Consider the following 21,234-nt stretch of genomic DNA (forward strand, 5'->3'; position numbering starts at 1 on the left):
GGGAGGCTACTGTGGATCCCAGGCAGAAGGTTTGGAACTGCCTGGATAGTGCTGGCAGTGGTGAGAGCAGACTCGTGGAGTGGTGGGGTCCAGTGACTGGCTGACCGGGGCTTACATGATAACAAGCTGGTCTGTGACTTCTATTTCTGGAACATCACCCATGGCACTGATCACCTCTGAAACAGCACTGTCAAATGGGCCAGGATGTGACATCCAGGAGTTGTTTGTTTTTGCCTCTGGTGCCACTCTGAGTATTTCAAAAAGCCCATTCTGTGTTCTTTGCTTTCTAAAAGAGATGAATGTGAATTAATGGTGCATCAGGCGAGGACTGGTTGCTGCTTTCAGGGCTCATAAATTGCCGTCTGCTTTCTTTGTGTGTTTGGCCACTCCTGGGTGTTCGTATGCTTTAGCTCCCTCTGTATCACGCATGAGTGTCTTTTGTATTTCTGCCCGGGGCTGTGACCTAGATATCCACTTTCTAGTCATTTGAAAGAATAGACACACTCAGCAGTCACTTCCCTCTTTCCCATAAGCCTGACTACACTGCTGTCTCACCAACTGGCCATAAAGAGCTCCCCTCCCATGCTCCTCCAAACCTCCAAACCTTGGATGCATTTCCCATTCATTTTATTCAATGAAACCTGATTGTATTAAATACACACACAAACAAAGGACTTAATGTCTTTACTGGTACGAACCCCAGATAAAAATTTGGTTGCTTTTCTGGTTTATAGGTAGCTGCTTGGCTGCCAAGACAAGCTGTGGATCTGAACCTCCTAAACTTTCAAAGAGCAAAGGCATGACTGTCTTTTGGGTCTCAAGGGCAGTGAACCACACTCAGAGATAAGTCAAGTATATGGCCTGCATCAGAGAGCATGGGTGTTGAGTCCAGAGCCTGGGGGCTACAGAAGGAGGTAGGGCCTATGATTAGTGTGAACTTTGACCCCAACCCTAAGTCATCTACAAGTATCCTCTCATTGGCAATAGTCACCTGTCCCCTCAAACCAAAACAACAACAATGGAAAGATTGTGAGCCAGCTTTCCATCACTGTGACAAAATCAATGGTTTGAAAGATGTATCTGGCTCACAGTCCCTGAGATTACAGCCCGTGGTCACTTGCCTCCATTGCGTGAGGCTTGTGATGAGACAGACATGGGGATAGTGGGAGCACGTGCTAGAGGGAAGCTGCTCGTCATGGCGGTGGGGAGGCAGAGGGAGGTAGAGAGGTGGAGCCTAGAGTCTCGTTCTCCTCTCCCAGGGCGTGTCTCCACTGAACTCACGTCCTTCCTCTGATCACACTTCTTAAAGGTTCCGCCCCCAATGGCTATCATTTGGGGAGCAAGCTTTCACACCTTTGGGGACATTTGCCGTCCAAGCCACAGTGCTGCCGCTGTCTGTAGGATCTGTAGTGGTTCCCATTCATGCCTCATGTCGCCATGTCGGAGATGCCTCTCCTCTCCTCTTCCCTGTCTCTTTTCCTCTCCCGTCAGTTTGGTTACAGGTTAATTTTATTAATCTTTGAAAACTATAAGATTTAAATGGGTTGGGGGCTTCTCATTACATACCTCAAGCTAACCTGTAGCCTGTAGCCTGGGTGGCCTTGAACTCTCAATCCTCCTGCCACAGCCTCCTGAATGCTAGTAGTATAGGTATGCATTACTCTATCAGGAAGGAAGTACTGTCTTTTGTTTCGCGAATTTTCCCACTCATTTGTGCGTTTGTTATCATTCATTTCTGTTGGTTTGTTTGCATTTGTGTGTGTCTGTGTCTCTACTGTGGCTTTCGGTTTGTGCTGCTCTTCATTCCAAAGTGACAGTGGTCTGTGGTCTCGCCTGCCACCTCAGTGTTCTTCCTGTCCAGCTCTCCCTTCTCTGTCCGGTTTCTTTGCTGAGGCCCCATTCTTTCCTTGTTTGCAAGACAAACTATTTACCGCTGACAGAAGTGTTCTTATCCTGTTTCTTTGTGATCCCTACCGTCTTGGCTTGGGTTTTTCTGTTTTTCTTTCTGAGGTCTTCCTGCTTCTTGATGTGATGGCCAATTTCCCTTGTAACCTGCGTGTCTGGGATATTGTGTTGATACTGAGTCTTTGATAGACATCGATTTTAACAGAACTGCTCTGACTCCCCAGCAGAGGAGTGGGGGTACCACTTCCGTGCTGCAGCAAGGGAATATGAGGCTTGTTACTGGTTGAGTGTACAAGTCCCAAACATGCTTCATTGATCCCAAGGAGAGGAATGTCCTCATGGCCACTGTATGATGGCTGAAGTCCTTTCTGTCCACCTGGCAGTGGATATCACTACAGAGATATCCCACAACAGGCTCTTCTGATAGCCTACAAGGAGTTCTATGTTTACTCCAGCCTCTGGCTGCCACGGCAGACATGTAGGGACAGTCTTCTCTGTGGTGGGTGGCCGGAGCAGGAGGGCCTGTCAATGCTCTCTGACCCTTCCTGCTCTTTGGCTCAAGGGAAGGAGTTTGGGCATCTATGGGAACTTCCCTGAGAAGCAGATTCATGCCATTGGTGTTTTGGAGTTGCTGGCTTCTTTGGCTCCAGTCTAGCATATGTGAGGCAGGAATAAAACCTAGAACTCACTACCGTGTTGTTCCTTAGGTTCTGAGGTCCTCACTGCCTTCCTCTCTGCTCTCAGAGTCCTCCTTCATGAATACCAAGGGATGTTAACTGTCCTCAGTGCCTGTCCCCAGTCTTGAAAGCAGAAGAAGGTTAACGCAGTATGGTTTGAATATTAAATGTCCCCCACTGGCTCATGCTTTAAAGCACCTGATGGCAGCTGGTGGTAGTGTTTTGGGGTGTAGATGGACACTTCAGCTGCAGGACTGAAGTCACTAGTCACACTTCTTTGAAGGCTGTAACTGGTCCTCCATCTGTCCTCCATCTTCACTCTTTGCTCCCTGTCCTTTATGGCGTGAGCCTCCTCTCTGCTTCCCATTTGTCATGAGGTGAACAGCCTCTTCCTCCACTCTCCTGCCACTGTGATATTCTGCCAAGGCCATCGTAGACCAAACCTTCTAGAACCATGTGCCAAAATAAGTTGTCACAGCTGTATAACAACAACTAATTCAATACATAATATATGTCCCTTTCAGGATGAAACAAAAAGAGAAAACATGTGTCCATAGACCCGAGCACACACAAGTGTATGCATATGCACACTTGTTGCCAGAGAGCAGAATGCTGCTAGAGCCCTGACTCTAAGAACAACATCTGAGGGGCTTTGTCGCTGATGTAAGGCCAGGGCGGTCACTGTGGCTACAGCGGTGGAGTTGCTTTGAGTAACAGATCTGAGACAAGGTTTGACATAAAAGATGAATCGGAACCTTTGAGAAACAGGGAAACTCAGTTGTGTGAACGTGTTTTCACAGCAGTGAAAGCCAGCAGACAGGTGGGAAAGGGGAGAAAGACGTTGTGTGACGGCTGAAGGAATGAGCGTGCTCCAACAAGTCATCCTGGTTTGACTACTGTCCCGTTAGGATTTGGGATGTTACTTCATATGGAAGTATCTAGCTCAATAAGAAGATGCAGTGTGTTCTGAAATTCTTAAAGACACCCCTCCTTCTAGAAAGCCATAGTTTTTCTGTGTACACTATGGGCCTTTCAACACCCAATTTATTCTCTTCCGTGATGAATCAGAAGACAGACAGACAGACTCTGAAGTGTCATCTGAGAGAGGCTTCCTGATGACTGTTCCAGCTGCTCTGGAGCAGAGCTCACTCATGCACCTGTAACCGAGGAGCTGGCTGACTGAAGAATGTGCTAGATTTAATTCATCCTTCTTAGCTGTTTGCCGTTTACTAATCCTCCTAACCCACCTTCACAAGAGCTTCTTGTCCAGATCCCTTTGCTAGTCTGATTTTGTGAGCAAAGAGAGGACATAGAGAATGATAATGGCAGGCCAGGTGTGATCACCTGAAGCCCTGTCCTGTCTCCTGTCCTGTACTTATCCTTAAGCACGTGCTCTGTCTTTCCTTTTGACTTCTGAGGCTCCTGTTCCTCCTGAATGAAAGTAGCAATGTGTTCCATAGAAACGTAGCTTAAAGAGCCCAGCCTGGGAAGTACGTGGAAAGCAGAAGAAGCACTGTTCCTTTCCAGGTAAGAGGAGGAGCGCATGCTTGGTGTGTCAGAAAGACATACAAGCCATCATCAGCTCATGACCTGTAGCACATGCATGACCACCCCCCCACACACTCTTCTGATTTTGCTGGAAATAGTGGCAGAGGAGCGATGGAGCATCCCTGGACTTTCTCCCGGCTGTCCACCTCTCCAGCTCAACTGGACTTATTTCAGTTTTTCCACCCAGTTTCAGGTCGCTGTCCATCATGTGGCACAAGAAAAGTGGTGTTGGGAACATCAAGTCAGAAGTCACCTATCCTCGGAACGGGACCACACTTGCAAGGAGACAGGTTCCGTGGCTTACGGATGTGAGTTACTGGGGTAAACGCCCTGGAGCAGCTGACAGTGTTAGTTGGCAGCTAGGCTCTGTCTGTCTGTTGCCCGATGACACATGCTTTTTTTCCTTGTAAAATACATTGCTGGCCACTCATGGCCATGTTAATTTTATGCTGGCACCCAAGGCAGGAAGAATGCAAATTGCAAAAAGGAAGGTCTTTGCCCCCAAATTATTAATGTTTTTTCTGCATTGCTAGAGGTTAAACCCACAGCCTTATATATGCCAGGGAAATGCTCTAGCACAGAGTCATATCCCCAGCCCCCCAGAATAACTTTTCAGAACCCTAATTCTCGTCAGTGTTCCAGTAAAGGAGACCATTTGCCATGGGGCCACTTCTGAGTGTTGAGGGTTTCCCGTGTAGATTCCAGGTAACCTCACTGGCGATTTGCTCTGAGACTAGACGTGAAGTGCCCTAGGCTTCATACGTCCTTCAGAATTAGAACACAAGCTCAGTTCAATTAGGCCTTTTCCGGGTCCCAGAGGAACACAAGCATGGCAGTGAACTGGCTATAGACTTAAATACGAATGTGTAGGTTTCATTATACGAGAGAATGTTTGTATAAGACCAAGAAGCATTTTTCTTCGCTCTAGCGGTCACAGTCATGACTCTGAAGATAACTTTTCAGTTGCCTTCTCTTTCTGACTCCCTCCCACCATCTAGCATTGCATCCTGTAACTACTCCCGAGCCTCATCTTGTACCTTCTCCTCTGCTCTCTGCTGTGACCTCAGATGTGCCCAGACATTTGCTGCAGTTTGAGTCGCAATATTTTAATTTTTACTGCTACTTCCCACTACCCTCTGCCTATAGTCTGACTTTGTCCTTTGCTACTTCAGGGAAATTGCTTCTAGAAGGTTCTTATTTACCTTCTTAATGAGCCAGCGATATGTTCTCATGGAAAACTATGCCACATGTTGAAAACTATCCTGGTTGGTTTTATGTCCGCTTGACAGAAGCTGAAGTCATCTGGAAAGAGGAAGCCTCAGATGAGAAAATACCCCCACCAGACTGGCCGATGGGCAAGGCAAGCCTGTGGGGCATTTTCTGGATTAATAATTGATGTGGGAGGGCCCAGCCCACTGTGGGTGGTGCCACCCCTGGACAGGTGGTCCTGAGTAATACAGGAAAGCCACGAGGAGCAAGCCAGCGAGATGCATTCCCCCATGGCCTCTGCTCCACTTCCTACCTCCAGCTTCCTTCCTTGAGTTCCTGCTTTAACGTCCCTTGGTGCTGGACTGTGACCTACAGTGGTGGGCTGAAGAAAACTTTCTCTTCTCCAAGGTGCTCTTGGTTATGGTGTTTCATCACCGCAGTAGAAACCTTAGCTGAGGTAGAAACTAAGACTAAGCCCCACTTAATTTTCTTTGTGTGTATGGAGGGCATTCATGCGTGCACAGTCGTGTGTACAAAAGTGGAGGGCAGAGGTCAATATCAGAGGTCTTCCTCACTCAGTCTCCACCTTATTTTTTGAGATAGTGTCACTCACTGAACTTGGAGCTCACAGATTCAGCCAGCTTCTCTGGCAGTTAGCTTCAGGGAGCTTCCTGTCTCTGCCTTCCCAGTGCTGGCTGGAGTTACAGCACCTGTCACCACACCGTCTTTTGACGTGGGATCTGAACTTGCATATCAAGTATTTTATTGAATGAGCGGCATCCCTGGGCCCTGCTTACTCTTGAAAATCACTCTCCTATCACCTCATAAATGCCTTCATGTCAGGGACATGGCCACACTCCAACCCTGGCTCTGTCCTGGTTAGCGCTGTGGCTGTCACCCCTCATCTGTGAGAAGAGCTAACAAGTCTATGTGAGGTGACCCATGGAGAATGTCACCATGGAGGACATACAGTCAGTTTCTGTCCTTCTCCTTTTACGAACTCTTCTACTATCCTCTATGGGCAACTTTGCTGGCCGTTTCTTCTTCTATAACAATAGCCACATGTCTTGGATCTTATTCCCTTTGAGATGACACTCAGTCCTAATTAGAACTAACTCACTGAGCAGTCAGCTGCACTCCAGTGTATCTAAATCTTGCCGTTTAGTCTTTCAGCTGCTTTGAAAAGTCACATCTGGAGTTGCATTGCTACCTCCAAGGTACAGTGTTTACAGAAAGGTCCCTCAGATTTACTGCGGCCTCCTGTTTCCCCTGACTTCCCTTTTCACTCCAGGGGTGCACTTCGCTATGTGGTCCCAGCCTTTTCCAAAAACTCAGAAATGGATCATGGGTGTGACAGGTCAATTAACATAAACCGTTAGGGCTTTGTTCCTCAGTGCTGCGTGAGTGAGTGTCCTTGAACCCAGGAGGCAGGACTGAGCAGCCTGTCTCTGGGTGATGCAACCGGAAAGGGTGCTGTTCCGTGAGTGGGCACCCTCTCATCCTCACAGCCCCGGTGTTGGGAGCAACCACTCATACTCCCCTGGTATGCTTTCTAATTCATATAATCATGATGGTCGACATAACCTCTCCTGGTCAGTGAAATTCTCTTGTTCTGAACTGTTGCCTATTTTTCTGTTTCTATGCCATTACTTTTTTGTTAACGGGGCAGAAGGCTTAACAGAAATGATTTCAGCAGAAAAGATTATTTTGGTTCATAGTTTCAGAAGATTTAGCCCGTGCCTGTTTAACCTATATGCTTGGGCAGAAGGCCGTCGTGGTAGGAGCACATAACAATAGTGTTTCTTCCCTTCTTGGCTAACGGGAGACGGAGAGGAAGCCTGCCAGCACTGGCTGGGCTTTCTCCCTTGTCCATGTTTTTTTACATCTGATGATGTCACATTCAAGATGGGTCTTCCCTATACATTAATCCTCATAGACACACCCACAGTTGTCAGTCTCCCAAGTACTTCTGAAGCAAATTAAGTTGATACTCAAAACCAGCCATTACAGTTGCCTGAGTTTTTCTTGTTGCTGACCTGTTATCCATATGGTTCTCTCTGTGGGCCGTGACAGAGCACACTGGGTTAATAAAAATATAACTGTCAGTGTGACCATCCATTCAGGCTATAAATACATCATCACAGAGTAGGTAGCAGACAGACTTCACTTGTGTCCCACTGTTCCGGAGGCTGCAAGTCTAAGATCAGGGTGACAGAGATTTGGTGTTTGGTGAGGGCCATTCCATGACACACAGTTGGCATGTTGTTATTGTGGTCTCCCATGGTGGATAGCTCAGGGGAGTTCTGTGAGTTCTCTTTTAGAAGGGTGCCTGCTATGGAATAATCCTTCTGTACACTGTGAAGATTTGTCACTGTGATTGGTTTAATAAAGAAGCTGACTGGCCAATAGCTGAACAGGATAAAGTTAGGCGAGAGAGCCAAACTGAGAATGCTGGGAAGGAGAAGGATGGAGTGAAGAGTCACCAGCCAGATGCAGAGGGAGCAGGATATGGATGTGCCACGCTAATAAAGGTACCACCATGTGACAGAGAGTAAATAAGGAATATGGGTTAACTTAAAATGTAAGAGCTGGTTAGCAACAAGCCTGAGCTATTGGCCAAGCATTTATAATTCATATTCAGCCTCTGAGTTGGTTATTTGGGACCAGGTGATTGGGACAAGAAATGTCTGACAACATATGGGGTTCCAACATATGGCTGAAATTTCCACATAAAACCTGACAAAGCTTAAAAAAGGATTCTAGACAAACAAGAACACAGTCAAGCACAGCTTCTTGGTAGCTGCCTTTTCTCCAGTGGGCTCTGTTTGCTGACAGTGAGCAGAGGCATGGCTTCTTTAAGAGATGGCTTTCCTAGCTCAATGCTAGTGGCAGAAGCGGGCGGCTCTCTCAAGAGGCCCTGATACCAAACACTTATATGGTGTTTATGAGCAGCCAGCAGCATGCTACTCAGTGGGGGCATGGACCTAAGAAACTTCCCGGAGTTGGGGCGGTAAACATGACTCCCAGAGCTAAATGTACTTCCACCATGAGACTAGACTCTCAGAGAACTGAGGGAAAGGAGCCATAACCAGCATGCCATGATTCAAGTTACACAGCAGTTTTTTTTCTTCCTGAAGCCAGGAAAGGTTACAGATGCACAGCAGGGACAGATTCAGACAAAAAGAGACTCTAGATGGGTTACAATGTGTTTAAAAAATATGTGTAGGCTTGGAAGAGAAGAGAAAAAGGGTAGGAGAAAGTCCTTAAAAAGGAATAGTGTAGTATAATAAGCCATGTAAAGATGGAAAATACACAGAGAGTCTAGGTACTGTATGTTATTGTGTTGTCCTTAAATTTTTTGACTGCTAATGAAGAAATGATAACTGCTGAGAGACATTTAATTGTGAAAGCTGTTAGATTAAACCAACCTATATATTTTAAAAATATCTTGACTTCAAAATTTAAGTCAAAAGGTATGTTACTTTGGGAAAGAGGTTCTGCTTTTATTTCCACAGGAAATGAGAGGCTCTGGATTCATTCTGGGTTAAGAAAAATCAGGTTTGATCGAGGAAGACCCCCACAAAAAATCTCTGATGGTAGTGGATGGCCCAGATGATCCAACATTTCAGAGCACCTCTGTTGAAGTTTCCTCTGAGTTCTGCATCCAGAACAGCTTCAAGGTTCCTGACTGAGTGATCCAGACTCACAGACTACTCCAGTCAGGACTTGACCATAATCCTAAATTTTCTCAGGTTCACCAAAGATTACCAGCACCCATAATCAGCAAGAAGTAGTCTAGAAAACTACACCCACATTCCCCAAAAATGAGTTATGGATATTTATTATCATTTAAGGGGCACTGGTTGTTATTGGTAATGGTCAGGAAAAAAGCTGAACAAAGGAAATTAGATTCAGGGATATTGTTCTAAAAAGAAAAGGGGACATAGAAATGATAGGATAAAAGGGTAGATTATTGAATCTACATTAATCCAAAAAATAAGTATTAATATTAAATATTTTACATTGGTATGGATTTTGGTTTATTGAGACTAATTTAAAGTTAATTTTGTTATACTGTATGTATAACAAAGGTATTGTGCTTATGCAGCTCATTTAAAAATGTAACATATAATTAAAAATACAGATTAATAGTCAAACTTATAGTCATGTTAGGTATGTTTTCAGGTCATACAAAGTTATGTTTAGATAGATAGATGGTCTTAAAACATTAAAAAGACCTACAGAATATGGCATTTAATATGTTTAGTAATCTAAGGCTTTTCATGACAGTGAGACACATCTGTTCCTAGCAGCACCAAACTACTTCAGAGAAGATGATAGGCATTGAAGAAATGCCATATGGAATTTGTTTTTTTTATGTAAAAAACTAGCCATGTAAGCAAAGAAACTGCCCTTGCCTCAGTTGCTGACAATATACTGAACCAGCAGGATACAAGAAAGGTGACTGCCAAACTTTGCCAAGACAAAGTAGGACAGGCCTTCAAAATTCCCTGCTTCACAGGAAAGTCTGTCAGATAGTCTAGTTGGATGCCCCAACATTGCAGAAGAACCTAGAATGACTGTTCAGGCAGCCTGATGTCCCTGTCATTAGTTAACATTTCACCCTTCTGGGGTCTTTGATGGAGTTAAAAAACTAAATAGTTAAACTTACAGTTTTCTTTAGTTATGATAGAAAGCAAATTAGGTATAAAACTTTAGACTCACCAAGATAGGGTAGGTAATTGAGTATTTTTTCTAAATTTTCCAAATACAAATGGATATTAACTGTGATTCTCACTTGATAACTGTTTTTACTGTATATAATTTTACTATGTTAAAATTAAAATCTTCTTTTTTAATTAGACAAAAAGGGGGAAATGCTGTGGAATAATCCCAGGTGGTAGGGACAGGAAACATCTGATTACAGGTGCAGATTCTATACATGAGGCTCCATCTTCATAACCCAGTGACCTTCCCAAAGGCTTAGAAATAGGCCTATTTTCTAAGGCAAGTTAAAATCTCTTGGCAATCTTGAAATCTCTTTAAGTTTAATTTACTGAACTCTAGTGAGATGTGCCTGCATGTAGCTTTCATGCCCTGTATATGGATCTCTGTTGATCTTTTCTTTTATGGCCTTCATGCCACTAAGGTCTATTTCTTTTTTTTCCCTGATACTCTCTCTTATCTAACAACATCAGAATGCACCTTTTGTCTTATGTTAAATATACATGATGCCAACTTTGCCTCTGATTTTAAAGTTGCTCCGTTAAATGTGTCATTTGCTGAATGTTTCTCAGGCCTACCAAGCTGAGGTTTCCCTCTGCTCTGTGCAGAGCTCATGCAGAGGTGGTGTCCAGTTCAGCCCTGTGATTCATGAGGCTCACTTTGGCCAGGAAGGAGGCTGCCCAAATGATCCAAGACGGCAGCAACACAGGCTGAGAAATGTTCACAGGGCTTGGAGAGGTGGCTTGGCGGTGAGAGTGACTTATTCCTCTTACAAAGGATCCAGCTTCAGTCTCAGCATCCACCAGCAGCTTGTAAGTTCCAGGGAATCTCATACCCTGCTCTGAACTCTGAGGGCACCAGGCCCACATGTGTACAAACACATAAGCCAGCAAAGCTCTCATATAAAGAAAGAAATGCTTACTGCTTACAGGTCAGTGGGGGTTGGAGATACTGGATTTGGGAAATGAGGCAGAGGGAACTGTTGAGGATGGTTCCTCACTCAACTTGTGTAAATAAATGAACAGGCGTCAATTGTTGAATGGGGGGGATATCGTGGGGGCATTAACTCTGACCATAATCATACTGAAATGCTTTGGAGATGAACTCCTCAATATAAACAGGATTTTGAGTTGGCACTGGAGATAGACCCCAGACTGCATAAGAACAGGCTGGCTGAGTGACAGACTGTCAGCCAGCCAATGTCATTGACAGCTGACGGTGATGGGATGACAGGAAATCAGTGGGAACCTAAGAACCTTGGAGGTTCCTTAGGGACTAACATAACAACAAAAACAGAAGCAATGACTAGATAAATGGTTGGAAATACCTTTCCTTGTCTGGGAAAAGATCAGAGTATCCAGGTTACAGGGTATCAGGGAAACTGAAGAGGGTCCTGAATGGGCAGAAGCATCTGTTCATAAAGCCGAAGTATTATGCCTCAGGTTGTACCCACTGAACCTTAGTGTCTGGGTCAATTAATAATTATGTAAAAACCTAAAAATGTTGCTGATAAGCTTGAAATGTTGAGAAACCAATGTCTGCAGCACATAAGCTATAATTCTCTATATAAGCACCACAGCTAGAGTAAATGTCACTGGGATGTTTAACTTTGATGTCTTTGCTGAGGGACTGGTAGTTTAGGTGTGCTAGCCATAAGGAATATGCATGCTCCTGAAAGAGCCTGTGCTATTCAAAGCCATCCCCTGAGAATAACAAGGACTTGGGTAAATACTGGATGGAGGGCTGGCAATGTAGTTTGACAGGATGGCACTTGCCTAGCACAAGGCTCCAAGATTCAGAATGCCCATCCAAACAGAGCTGCCATCCCTCCTGAGGCCAGATCTACCCACAGTGGTGAACTAAGGTATATAAAATACAGTCACCATGCTGCAGGTGGTCAGTCACCCCACCGTAACATAACGAAGGTGGCTGAGCTGGTGTGCACAGCCAATGACTCTTTTATGTGAACACAGTTTTATGTTTCTACAGTAACAGAGGAAATACAAAACTGAGGCAAAGGCATACACTGGGCCTTATCTGTTTCCTGGTATGTGAACAGCCACGTTCAATTTAAAAGGGACCCAGGGTGAGTGATTAGAACCAATAACCCTGTGTGCAAAATCTCAGCTCCCTCCTAAGCTCCTGAAAGGCATGCAGCTTTAGGAACACTTGAGCTGCTGAGTGGAAACCTGTGAGAGGAGGGGCACAGATGGGGGGGGGGGGAGAGAGAGAGAGAGAGAGAGAGAGAGAGAGAGAGAGAGAGAGAGAGAGAGAGAACAGCAGAGCTGGGGGATCCAGGCATCTAGGAGAAGGTCTATGGAGTAGCTATGATGGTACAGCCTGAGACTTGGAAAGGGAAGCATCAATCCAGAGCAGCAACCTTCTCAGCACACAGTCAAGGTGATGTGATTTCATGTGGTTCTAATGAGGCAGACTTTAGTTAAATAATTTTCTAGAAGCTTTAGTGTGATCATACAGTGACTTTCAAGGAACAGTTTTGGAAACAGAGTGCAAACGACAAAAAGCAACACGTGGTGGAGAGTCAAAGAAAGAAAATCTCTCCAATTGCAGCAGCAGAAAGAATATGCCCTAGTGTAGATGCAGGAGGTCTGCCTGCCTTCATGCGTGCACATGTGTGTGTGTTTGTGTGTGTGTGTGTGTGTGTGTGTGTGTGTGTGTGTGTGTGTAGGCATGCATACAGAGGTCAGACATCAATCCCAGGTGTTGTTTCTCAAGCACATTCTGTCTTGTTTTTGAGACATGAATCTTACAGGCCAAGCTTGCCAAGTGAGCTAGCTGGCTAGTCACTGAGCCCCACTGAGTCTCTACTGCTTCAGTGTTGGGATTGTGAGTGTGTACCACCATGCCTGGGTCCTGGGGTTGAACTCAGATCCTCATGTTAAACACTCTGGCTGTTCAGTGGCTCCCAGCCTGGTCCTGCTCAGTTCCCTACTTAGTGAAGTGTGAATTCGGTTTATGGCTTGTGACACTGGAAACTCCAGAAGGCCAGATAATCAAAGCCTTGAAAGCTAGAGTGCACCCAAAGAGAGGATTGGTGCTAATTCTTGGCAAGAGTGCAGAAAAGACACACGGGCAGTGTCGTGTCTGTAGAGGAAAGCCACTGCCTGATAGGGAACGAGCCATGAAGGACTGGCCCCACTACCATCCACAGTGGAGCTGGAGCTGGATCCAAGATGTGGCCACCATAGGCTGACTAGGTTACTAGGCCACAGGGATGTTTCCTGGGCGGGGTACTGTCCCGAGAGAAGACCAGACCCCATCTACTCTTCCTGCCTTTCTACTTCCTGCATCACTGCCTCTTGTCAAATGCTCACAGCATCCCTCCTCCCCATGAACCCTCCCTGTCACTCAGCTCTTCCCATGGGTGTCTGCTTTCAGTGAGTATAATGTGGTGGCTCTAGGGTCACTTCTCGGTGACCCTCTAAGTGAAGCCGATTGTTTTCATGGTCCTCAGGTTAACGCCGCTCTTTTCCTCATTGTGTCTAGCAACTCCTCCCCGGCTCCAAAGGCTCCACTGATGTAAGCCTCGCATACTGTGGCTGTCCAGCTTCTCTCTGTCGCTGTCGGACCTGTCCACACTGCTGGGTGTTCTCCGAAAAGGCAGTAGACATCTCAGACCCCGTATTGGTCTTCCCCACTACGGCCTGCTTGCCTTTGTGTGGGGCATCATCCACATTCACATGGAGACCATCTGGTCATGTGATCCCCTGGCTCCTTTCTCTCTGCACCCCCAGTGGCATTTCCCCTACCTCAATCCATGTCAAACTGGACACATAATCTCTTTAAATTGGTGGAGCCATTCATGGTGGGTGCTTTCAATGCCATCTCTGTCTTTCCATCTCACGTACTCAGCCACACCTTGGTTGCTCATCTCCCTGGAGCCTCCATCCGCTGACAGACCCCTGCCTTGTCCGTCAGTTTTTATCGTCTGCTTTTTCTCACCAGCAGAAATCCAGGGCTGTCCTGTATCCTTGCTCTCTAACTCTAGTCATCTGGGAGAAGTGTTCTCTCCATGTCAACATTTGGAGCTGGCAATGGCAGAGGACACATGTCTGACAGACTACACCATGGAAGGCCCAGGCGCACCCCCATCTGTGAGAACTTCCTTTGTTCTAGCTACTATGTAGCCACACCCGACTCTTTGATTCTCTACAAGGACCATTTCAATTCCAAATTTCCCCTCTCGATCACGCTGACGCCCATTCTGACCTGCACTCTCTCCACTGGTTGGCTTTGCTTCATACTCCACAGAAAATTACAGCTGTCAGTCAAAACACCCCCACCATCCTGCTTCTGGTCCAGCAGGTCAATCTGATAGTAAACACACCCCCTCCTTATGAGAGAAATCACCTCACCTCTCAGTAAGTGTAAGGTCAGACAGTATGGACTTCGGCGGCCCCTGACATCTCAGGGCCACTTTTCCGAAGGTACTGGTCCTTGGCTTTGCGCTCGGACACTTCAGTTGTTTTTCAGCGCAAAAGCATCGCTGAAGGTGTTTCCACACTTCACTGTTCCGTCTTGATTGCTATGTGGTAGTGACATCATTGCATGGGGGAAGGGAAGGGATTCCAAGTGGCTTTGTCAAAGGCCTTGATCTTAATCCCCAGGCACTAGCTGAGATCTCCAGGTTCCTCCATCCTGGAACACAGAATGGGACCAAGGACGTATGGATAAAGATAGAAGCAGAGGCAGTGTGTTAAGGAAGAAAAGCCATTCCAGAGAATGGAAGCGACAGGGCAGAGACTCAAAAGCTCCAGTCCCCAATTTTATGACCTTTCATAGGTCATCATATAGCACCCGCCTTTGAAAATCCTACTCTGTTTTTTTGTTGTTAGGTTGTGTGTGTGTGTGTGTGTGTGTGTGTGTGTTGTTTTGCTTTGTTTTGTTAACAGTAGACTTAATAGGGAGGAGATTCTAGTCTGTCAACTGGCTTCTTCCATATGTGAATCTTGCCCCTTTCTCCAGCCATAACACAAAAACCCTCTTCATGGAATAAGGCCTATGCAGGTCAAGGGGTCAGCCATACGAGCATCAAGAATGACAGACAGATGCACCAACTCTGTCCTTCAGCATAGTGGCAAGAGTCCCACTTGGGAAGGGAGGGCGGAGAGATGCCCGTTGCTGGCAGGAAGGATGGTCAGGGAAGCCCACGCCAATGCACTGCTACAGGACAAGTCGTGTTTGACTTGGAGGTGTGTCGTGTGCCATGCTTTGAGGGCTCCTTTTACCTTCATTGTCTCTGTCCTCCCCCTCAATACGGTTAACACAGGCAAGCTGCTGCTTGGAAAAACACAGAGGGGGCACGGCTGATGTCCAGTGTGCATGTGTGTGTGTGTGTGTGTGTGTGTGTGACTGTCTGTGTCTGTGTGTGTGTCTATGTGTGTGTCTGTGTGTCTGTGTGTCTGTGTGTGTCTGTGTGTGTGTCTGTGTGTGTCTATGTGTGTGTATGTAAGACTGTGTGTGTGTCTGTGTGTCTGTGTGTAAGCTGCATTAATAGAGTTCACAGTGGTGAGCCAATTGTGCCCATTTGAAGAGGGTAGATGGACTGTGGTACACCTTTTTCTTTCTCATTGCATCATTACCCGCTGCCAATGATGCTCTATGAGCGGTTTTCTCGTGCTGGAGATATTTGTGGCCACAGGCCTGAGGGTTCTGTGGATGTCTCAGATGGCTGCGGGCAGCTTTGCCATTACGTGTGTCACCCTGAGTGTATGGCTTGCGTTCTCTGGGGTCCGGGTCTCTTCAGTAGGGGATCTTCCAGTGGCAGAAGGAAGTGGAGTGTTTGAGCTGCAAGAATAGAACTCTAGAACAAATAATGGTGTGAATACATTGAGAAGAACCACTTAGCACTCATCGAGGGACATGACTGTCTTCCTGGGAGCAAGGAACATCTAGATCCCAGTGGAGACTGAGATCCCTCTGCTGCAACTCCTGCAGCTGCCACAGTGGCTCACTCTGGTTTGGGCTTCTTTCAGGCCTGGCAGACTTGCAGCCCAGCAGCTGGCCTACCATGTTACACTGGCCGCCCAGTAGAAAGAGCACTACTATATTAAGTAAGTGACCCTGGAGTTTGGCTAAGGCAGTTACTAAAAGTGGGGTGGCTGCATCCTGGCCGTGAGCAGCTGCTCATTGCTCTCCGCTGACTTTCAGATGATCTCGAACTGGCCAAGTGTTTACAAACCAGACTGGAAGCTGGCTCTCTGATGCAGAGGAGTGAGATGCTTGAGGAGTAAGACCATGTTGCTCCCTGGCCAAAATCGTCACCTCTATTAAGCGACATGCTCTCCCGGCTCCGCCGCATTGCCTCTAGGTTCTATGGGATACTGTTAGTAAGTACTTGCTGTATTGTGTGAAGAAGCCCGTGGAGAGGGTCGTGGTGTGGGTTTTCTCAGTCCTCTTGGGGAGCCATCAGTTGGGTAATCACATGCATAGTGACGTGGCATTTGAAATCTCTCTTCTGACTGTCACCACACAACGTCAGGTGTGTCGTCTGACATGTTCGCTTTGTGCCTTTCCTCTCTGCCTTCTCTGTTCTCTCTGAGACCTGCAGGAGCTCCCTGACCTGTGCAGCACCTGCTGCCCGGGGGCGGGGGTGGGGGTGGGGGCTTGACCTTCCCTCTGTGTGCTGCCATTCAGTCGCCACCGCAGATCTGTAAGCCTGCTGGTCATGGGCTCCTCCACGCTTCTGGTGTCCCTTTCCTGCCGTCCCTTCCTTGGTGGTGTTTTCAGTACTGGGTGACAGTTTATGCCAAGCTTGTGGCCCTGGATAGGATGAGGAGATCCGCTGGCTTCCTCGTCTCCCTTTGCACACTTCCATCTGTCTCTTCCCTCCATTCTGCCCGTGTTCTTCCTTCCCTCTGCCTCCAACCCAAGGAGCGTCCAACCCTTCTGGAATAAAACATGGACTGGAACTGTAGCAACAGTGAGGAGCTGTCTCCAGGCAGGTGGGACCTCACTGGACCCTCTAGGACATTTCTTTCAGCAGAATAACTCTTCTGCTGAAGCGTGGTGTCTTGGGAACCTGATAGGGAGACAGATATGTGTACGAGAGGAAAGTTAGACTGGGGGAGGTGTGTCGGAGAGGCCCCTGAGTGGGGTGACGAGTGAGAGGGGCCGTTTATGGAGAGGAGCCTGGCAGACACCGTGGTGTGATAGGGAAGGGAAAGGGCAGAGAGTAGGGAGTCAGGGGAGGTTCCTGGAGCAGGGGGGACACAGGCGAAGAAGGCCTCACAAGGAAGGGCCATGAAAACGCAGGAGGACAGTCCCTAACAAGGCAACTATCTCAATAATATATCTATAATATGTGTGTGTGCGTGTATGTGTGCGTGTGTGTGAACTGTATGCTGCTGACTGTCACAGATTTATAGTACCTTGGACCAAAGCAGCAGACTATTAAATGCTTTCTCTTCACTGATGTCCCTATAGAACTGTAGGTCAGGGGCTAGGGATGTAGATCAGTTAGTCAAGCACTTGCTGAGGAAGCAGGAGGTCCTGACTTTGAATTCCTAAAATCCACATTTAAAAAGCTGTGCATGAAGGCTGGCAAGGTGGCTCAGTGGGTAGGGGTGCTTTCTGCCAAGCCTGATGATCTGAGTCAGGTCCTGAGTCTCACGTGCAGGTCAAGAGAGCCAACCCCCAAAGATTGTCCTTGGACCTCTCCATGCACATGATGGCTCACACTTCCCAAATAAATTAAATAATAAGTAATACAAAGTACCGTAAGCTGGGTATGATGGGATATTGGAAGCACTGGAAAGGGGAGACAGGAGGACTCCTCAGGTTTGCTAGTCTCCTCCCCCAATCTAGCTGAACTGGCAAGCTCCAGGTTCAGTGAGGGACCCTGTCTCTAAAGCTAAGGGGAAGAGTAAGAAGGACACCTGGTATCTGTTTCACACACACACACACACACACACACACACACACATGAACTCGTGTGCATGTGAGCACACACACAGACACAGACATGTAAACACACATAGGAACATGTATACATACACACACACACACACACACACGAACTCGTGTGCATGTGTGCACACACACAGACACAGACATGTAAACACACATAGGAACATGTATACATACACAATCCCCTCATGGTTCAGATGTGTGGCAAACAGCTGCACACCTGTGCATTGCAGACCCCTGCAGACCCCTGCAGAGGCCCCCATTAGCAGAGTTTCCCTGGGAATGCGAAGAGAACAAACACTTCTGTTTTTCACACAGCACAAGGGTTCATTTTAATACCTCTGGCCATTTAAGTCTGAGGCCAACCAGCTGCTTCCCGGACTTGCTTCCGCAAAGGAGTGGAGTTTTCTGAATAGAAGGTTTGGGTTCAGTTGATATACTGGAAAAAAAAATGGCGTTTGACCAGTGACTGAATTTGGTTCCTCAGAAGGTGAGGAAGCAAGGGCTGCCCAGGCAGCTCACCTCCAGAGCTGCCCACGGGGCAGTGTGCCCCTGGGATGAACTGTGCCCCGCCTATGGAAGGAGACCGGGCCGGACGGCTGGACCTGTGGGTCAGAGAAGGCATGAGCTCTGTATGTCTCCCAGCCTTTGTATCCTCTCCCCAACCTCCCTCTGTGTGTGTGTGCGTGTGCGTGTGTGTGTGTGTGAGAGTGTATGTGTGTGTGTGCATGCGTGTGTGTGTGCATGTGTGTGTGAGTGTATATGTGTGTGCATACGTGTGTGTGTGCATGCGTGTGTGTGTGTGTGTGAGAGTGTATGTGTGAGTGTGTGCATGCATGTGTGTGTGTATGTGTGTGTGAGTGTGTGTGTGTGCTCACGTGTGTGAGAGAGAGAACGAGAGGGAGAGAGAGAGAGAGAGAGAGAGAGCGCCTGTGACCACTGAGTTGTACTCTTGTAGTATCAAAGTCAAGTTGCTGCAGACAGAGGCTGGCAGAATTCCTGCAGAATTCCTGTGCGCCTGCTGTGCTGACTGGTCTGCTGGGATGACCACGCCTGCAGGCTAGGGTAGCTTTGTTCTGCAGAATGGTTGCTTGCTCACTCTGGACAGAGGGCTATCTGGACCTTTCCCATCAGGGGACATGCGTGGAATGTGCCATAGAAAAGGTCTTGTGGAGGTAACTCAGTAAAGTGTTTACCCCTGCCCTGACCTTAGTGTAAGCTTCAGAATTAATGTGAAAAACCCCAGGCATGGTGGTACACACTTGCAAAACCAGTGCTGAGGGGTGGAAACAGGAGCATCCTGGGGCTTGCTGGCCAGCTAGCCTAGCCTAATTAGGAAGTGCCACCTGAAGCTGACCTCTGACCTCCACATGTAGGCTCACAACCTACACACACCCGCATCCCCCTGCCCCGAGAGAGAGAGAGAGAGAGAGAGAGAGAGAGAGAGAGAGAGAGAGAGAGAGAGAGAGACCGAGCTGTGGTGCTTACATTTGGCTGCTTTTCACCGGTTCTGTGGGGTCCCTGTACACCCTACAGGTATGACATCACCCACTGGCCCAGCAGAACTAGATCTCAATGTCCCACGTCTCCACAGGGGTGCAGTCTGAGTCCTACCACAGAGAACTCTGTGAGGGCAGTTCAGGGGTGTCGCCCCCTGCAGGGTGTTCTCTGTCCCAGCCCCAGGGTTTCCTGTCAGTCTAGACTGCAGTCTGCTTAAGGAAGGACACCAGGAGTCTCTGCAGGACAAAGAAACAGTGTGAACTCACATGGAAACATAAGGTGAGGGAGGGAGAGAGGGAGGGAGGGAGGGTGATGATTTTGGAGCATCGGCTTTTTGTACTGAGGAGTGGATCAGCTTTGCTTGAAGCAAAAGGAAGCACACTGCCAGGGTCACCTTCAGGGTTAGGCTTAGTTGTTGTTAGAGGGCGGAAGAAAGTGGAAGTCTCTCTCAGTGAGCTCTGCATCCTGACCATGCCACAGAAGAGGGCGCCCCAGCAGCGTCCTTTCTCAGGAAATGTAGGTCACCTGGAAGAAACCAAGGTTAAGAGCCTGCTAGACTGTGTGTCCCCTCTGGGCAGCTGTGACTTTCAGACACAGATGTAGCTTATGGCTCATAGGCACAGAGTTGTTTTTCCTATAAAGGGGACCTCGGCCTCAAGCAGAATTTGAGTGTGACACATGCCATGCAGACTCAACTGTTAGGAGGAGGTGGTGGCTGGAAGTGAGGAGCAGGTTCAGTTCTCACAGATGGAGACTGATACTCTGTCCTGTGGGGACTTGGTGCTGCTGGGGCCCCCTGAAGCCTTTCCCCAGGAACCACAGGCTAACCCGCACATCCAGACTCTCCTAAGCAAAAGGAGACCTTGAAGCTGGGAATAGAAGCCCAGGGCTTTGCATGGGGATTTCTGGCATCAGCTACTGAGTGCCACAGTTCCAGGGGCCAACTGGCCACTGGGGTGGCTGCCTTCTTTACCTGCATCCTGACCCATCCCTGAAGCAAAGTGTAAAGTCCAGAGAGCTGAGGTCGGTTCCCTGAGTGCTGTGGTGCAGGAACTGTGTAACACACAGCCCTTGTTCCCCCTAGAGCATTTCACAGTCTTCTCTTACCTTCAAGCTCCACCTTGAAGATGCTGCTAGGAGGCTAAGGTTCCTTCTGACATGGACTGAAAGTGCCCAGATCTCTCAGCTCCATTTCCCCAAATGTAAAATAATGATATTTAAAGAAACCAGTGTGTCCCAAACTTTTAACCACCTCTGTTGTTTTTCAGCGTGGTTCCATGTTTTAACTCGAAATTTGGCTTGTATAACGAAACACACTGTTTTAAGCAAAAGATATCTTTTTCAATGTTGTTATTCAAATATACAACTCTGAATCAAATTCTGATTAGAGTTAGCCAACCAGTCACTACCATTCTAAACAGGTAGTTAGCATGGTAGGGGTTATTTTTCCCCTCTTTGCAGTACTGAGATTGAATCTGGGACCTCATGCTTGCTCAGGAAATTCTCTCCCAGTGAGCTGTTCTCCCAGGTATGGTAAAACACTAGCCCACTGCAGATAAATAAAGCCCAGTTTTATCATGGGGCACAAATTCATAAAACACTGGAAATTTGAAAATTTTACAGGCATTCCTATCTTTGCTAGAAGAGACTAAAGAAACCTAAGAATAGATGTTCTAAAGCCTCTTCTGGCATCAGGATCCAGTGTTCTGTGATCTGTATCCTGTGTGTAAAAAGATAAACT

The 21,234-nt window shown here is 47.3% G+C and overlaps 1 protein-coding gene and 1 long non-coding RNA gene across 2 annotated transcripts in view; one reads left to right on the plus strand and one right to left on the minus strand.

The window, feature by feature from the left end:
* The first annotated feature begins 4,321 nt into the window (after positions 1-4,321).
* Positions 4,322-21,234, plus strand: part of Rps6ka2 (ribosomal protein S6 kinase A2) — a 182,691-nt gene continuing 165,778 nt past the window's right edge. The window contains exon 1 of the mRNA XM_059272881.1: positions 4,322-4,438. Coding sequence (XP_059128864.1) covers positions 4,337-4,438 — 102 coding nt within the window. The 5' untranslated portion in view covers positions 4,322-4,336. The remainder of the gene's footprint in view (positions 4,439-21,234) is intronic.
* LOC131918672 (uncharacterized) lies at positions 5,238-14,600 on the minus strand. The gene is made up of 3 exons (XR_009381051.1): positions 14,436-14,600; positions 5,653-5,791; positions 5,238-5,432 (listed from the first exon to the last, which is right to left on the minus strand). It is a non-coding gene; the product is annotated as an uncharacterized LOC131918672 (long non-coding RNA).

This window comes from Peromyscus eremicus, chromosome 8b (genome assembly GCF_949786415.1).
Source record: "Peromyscus eremicus chromosome 8b, PerEre_H2_v1, whole genome shotgun sequence".
NCBI lineage: Eukaryota > Metazoa > Chordata > Mammalia > Rodentia > Cricetidae > Peromyscus > Peromyscus eremicus.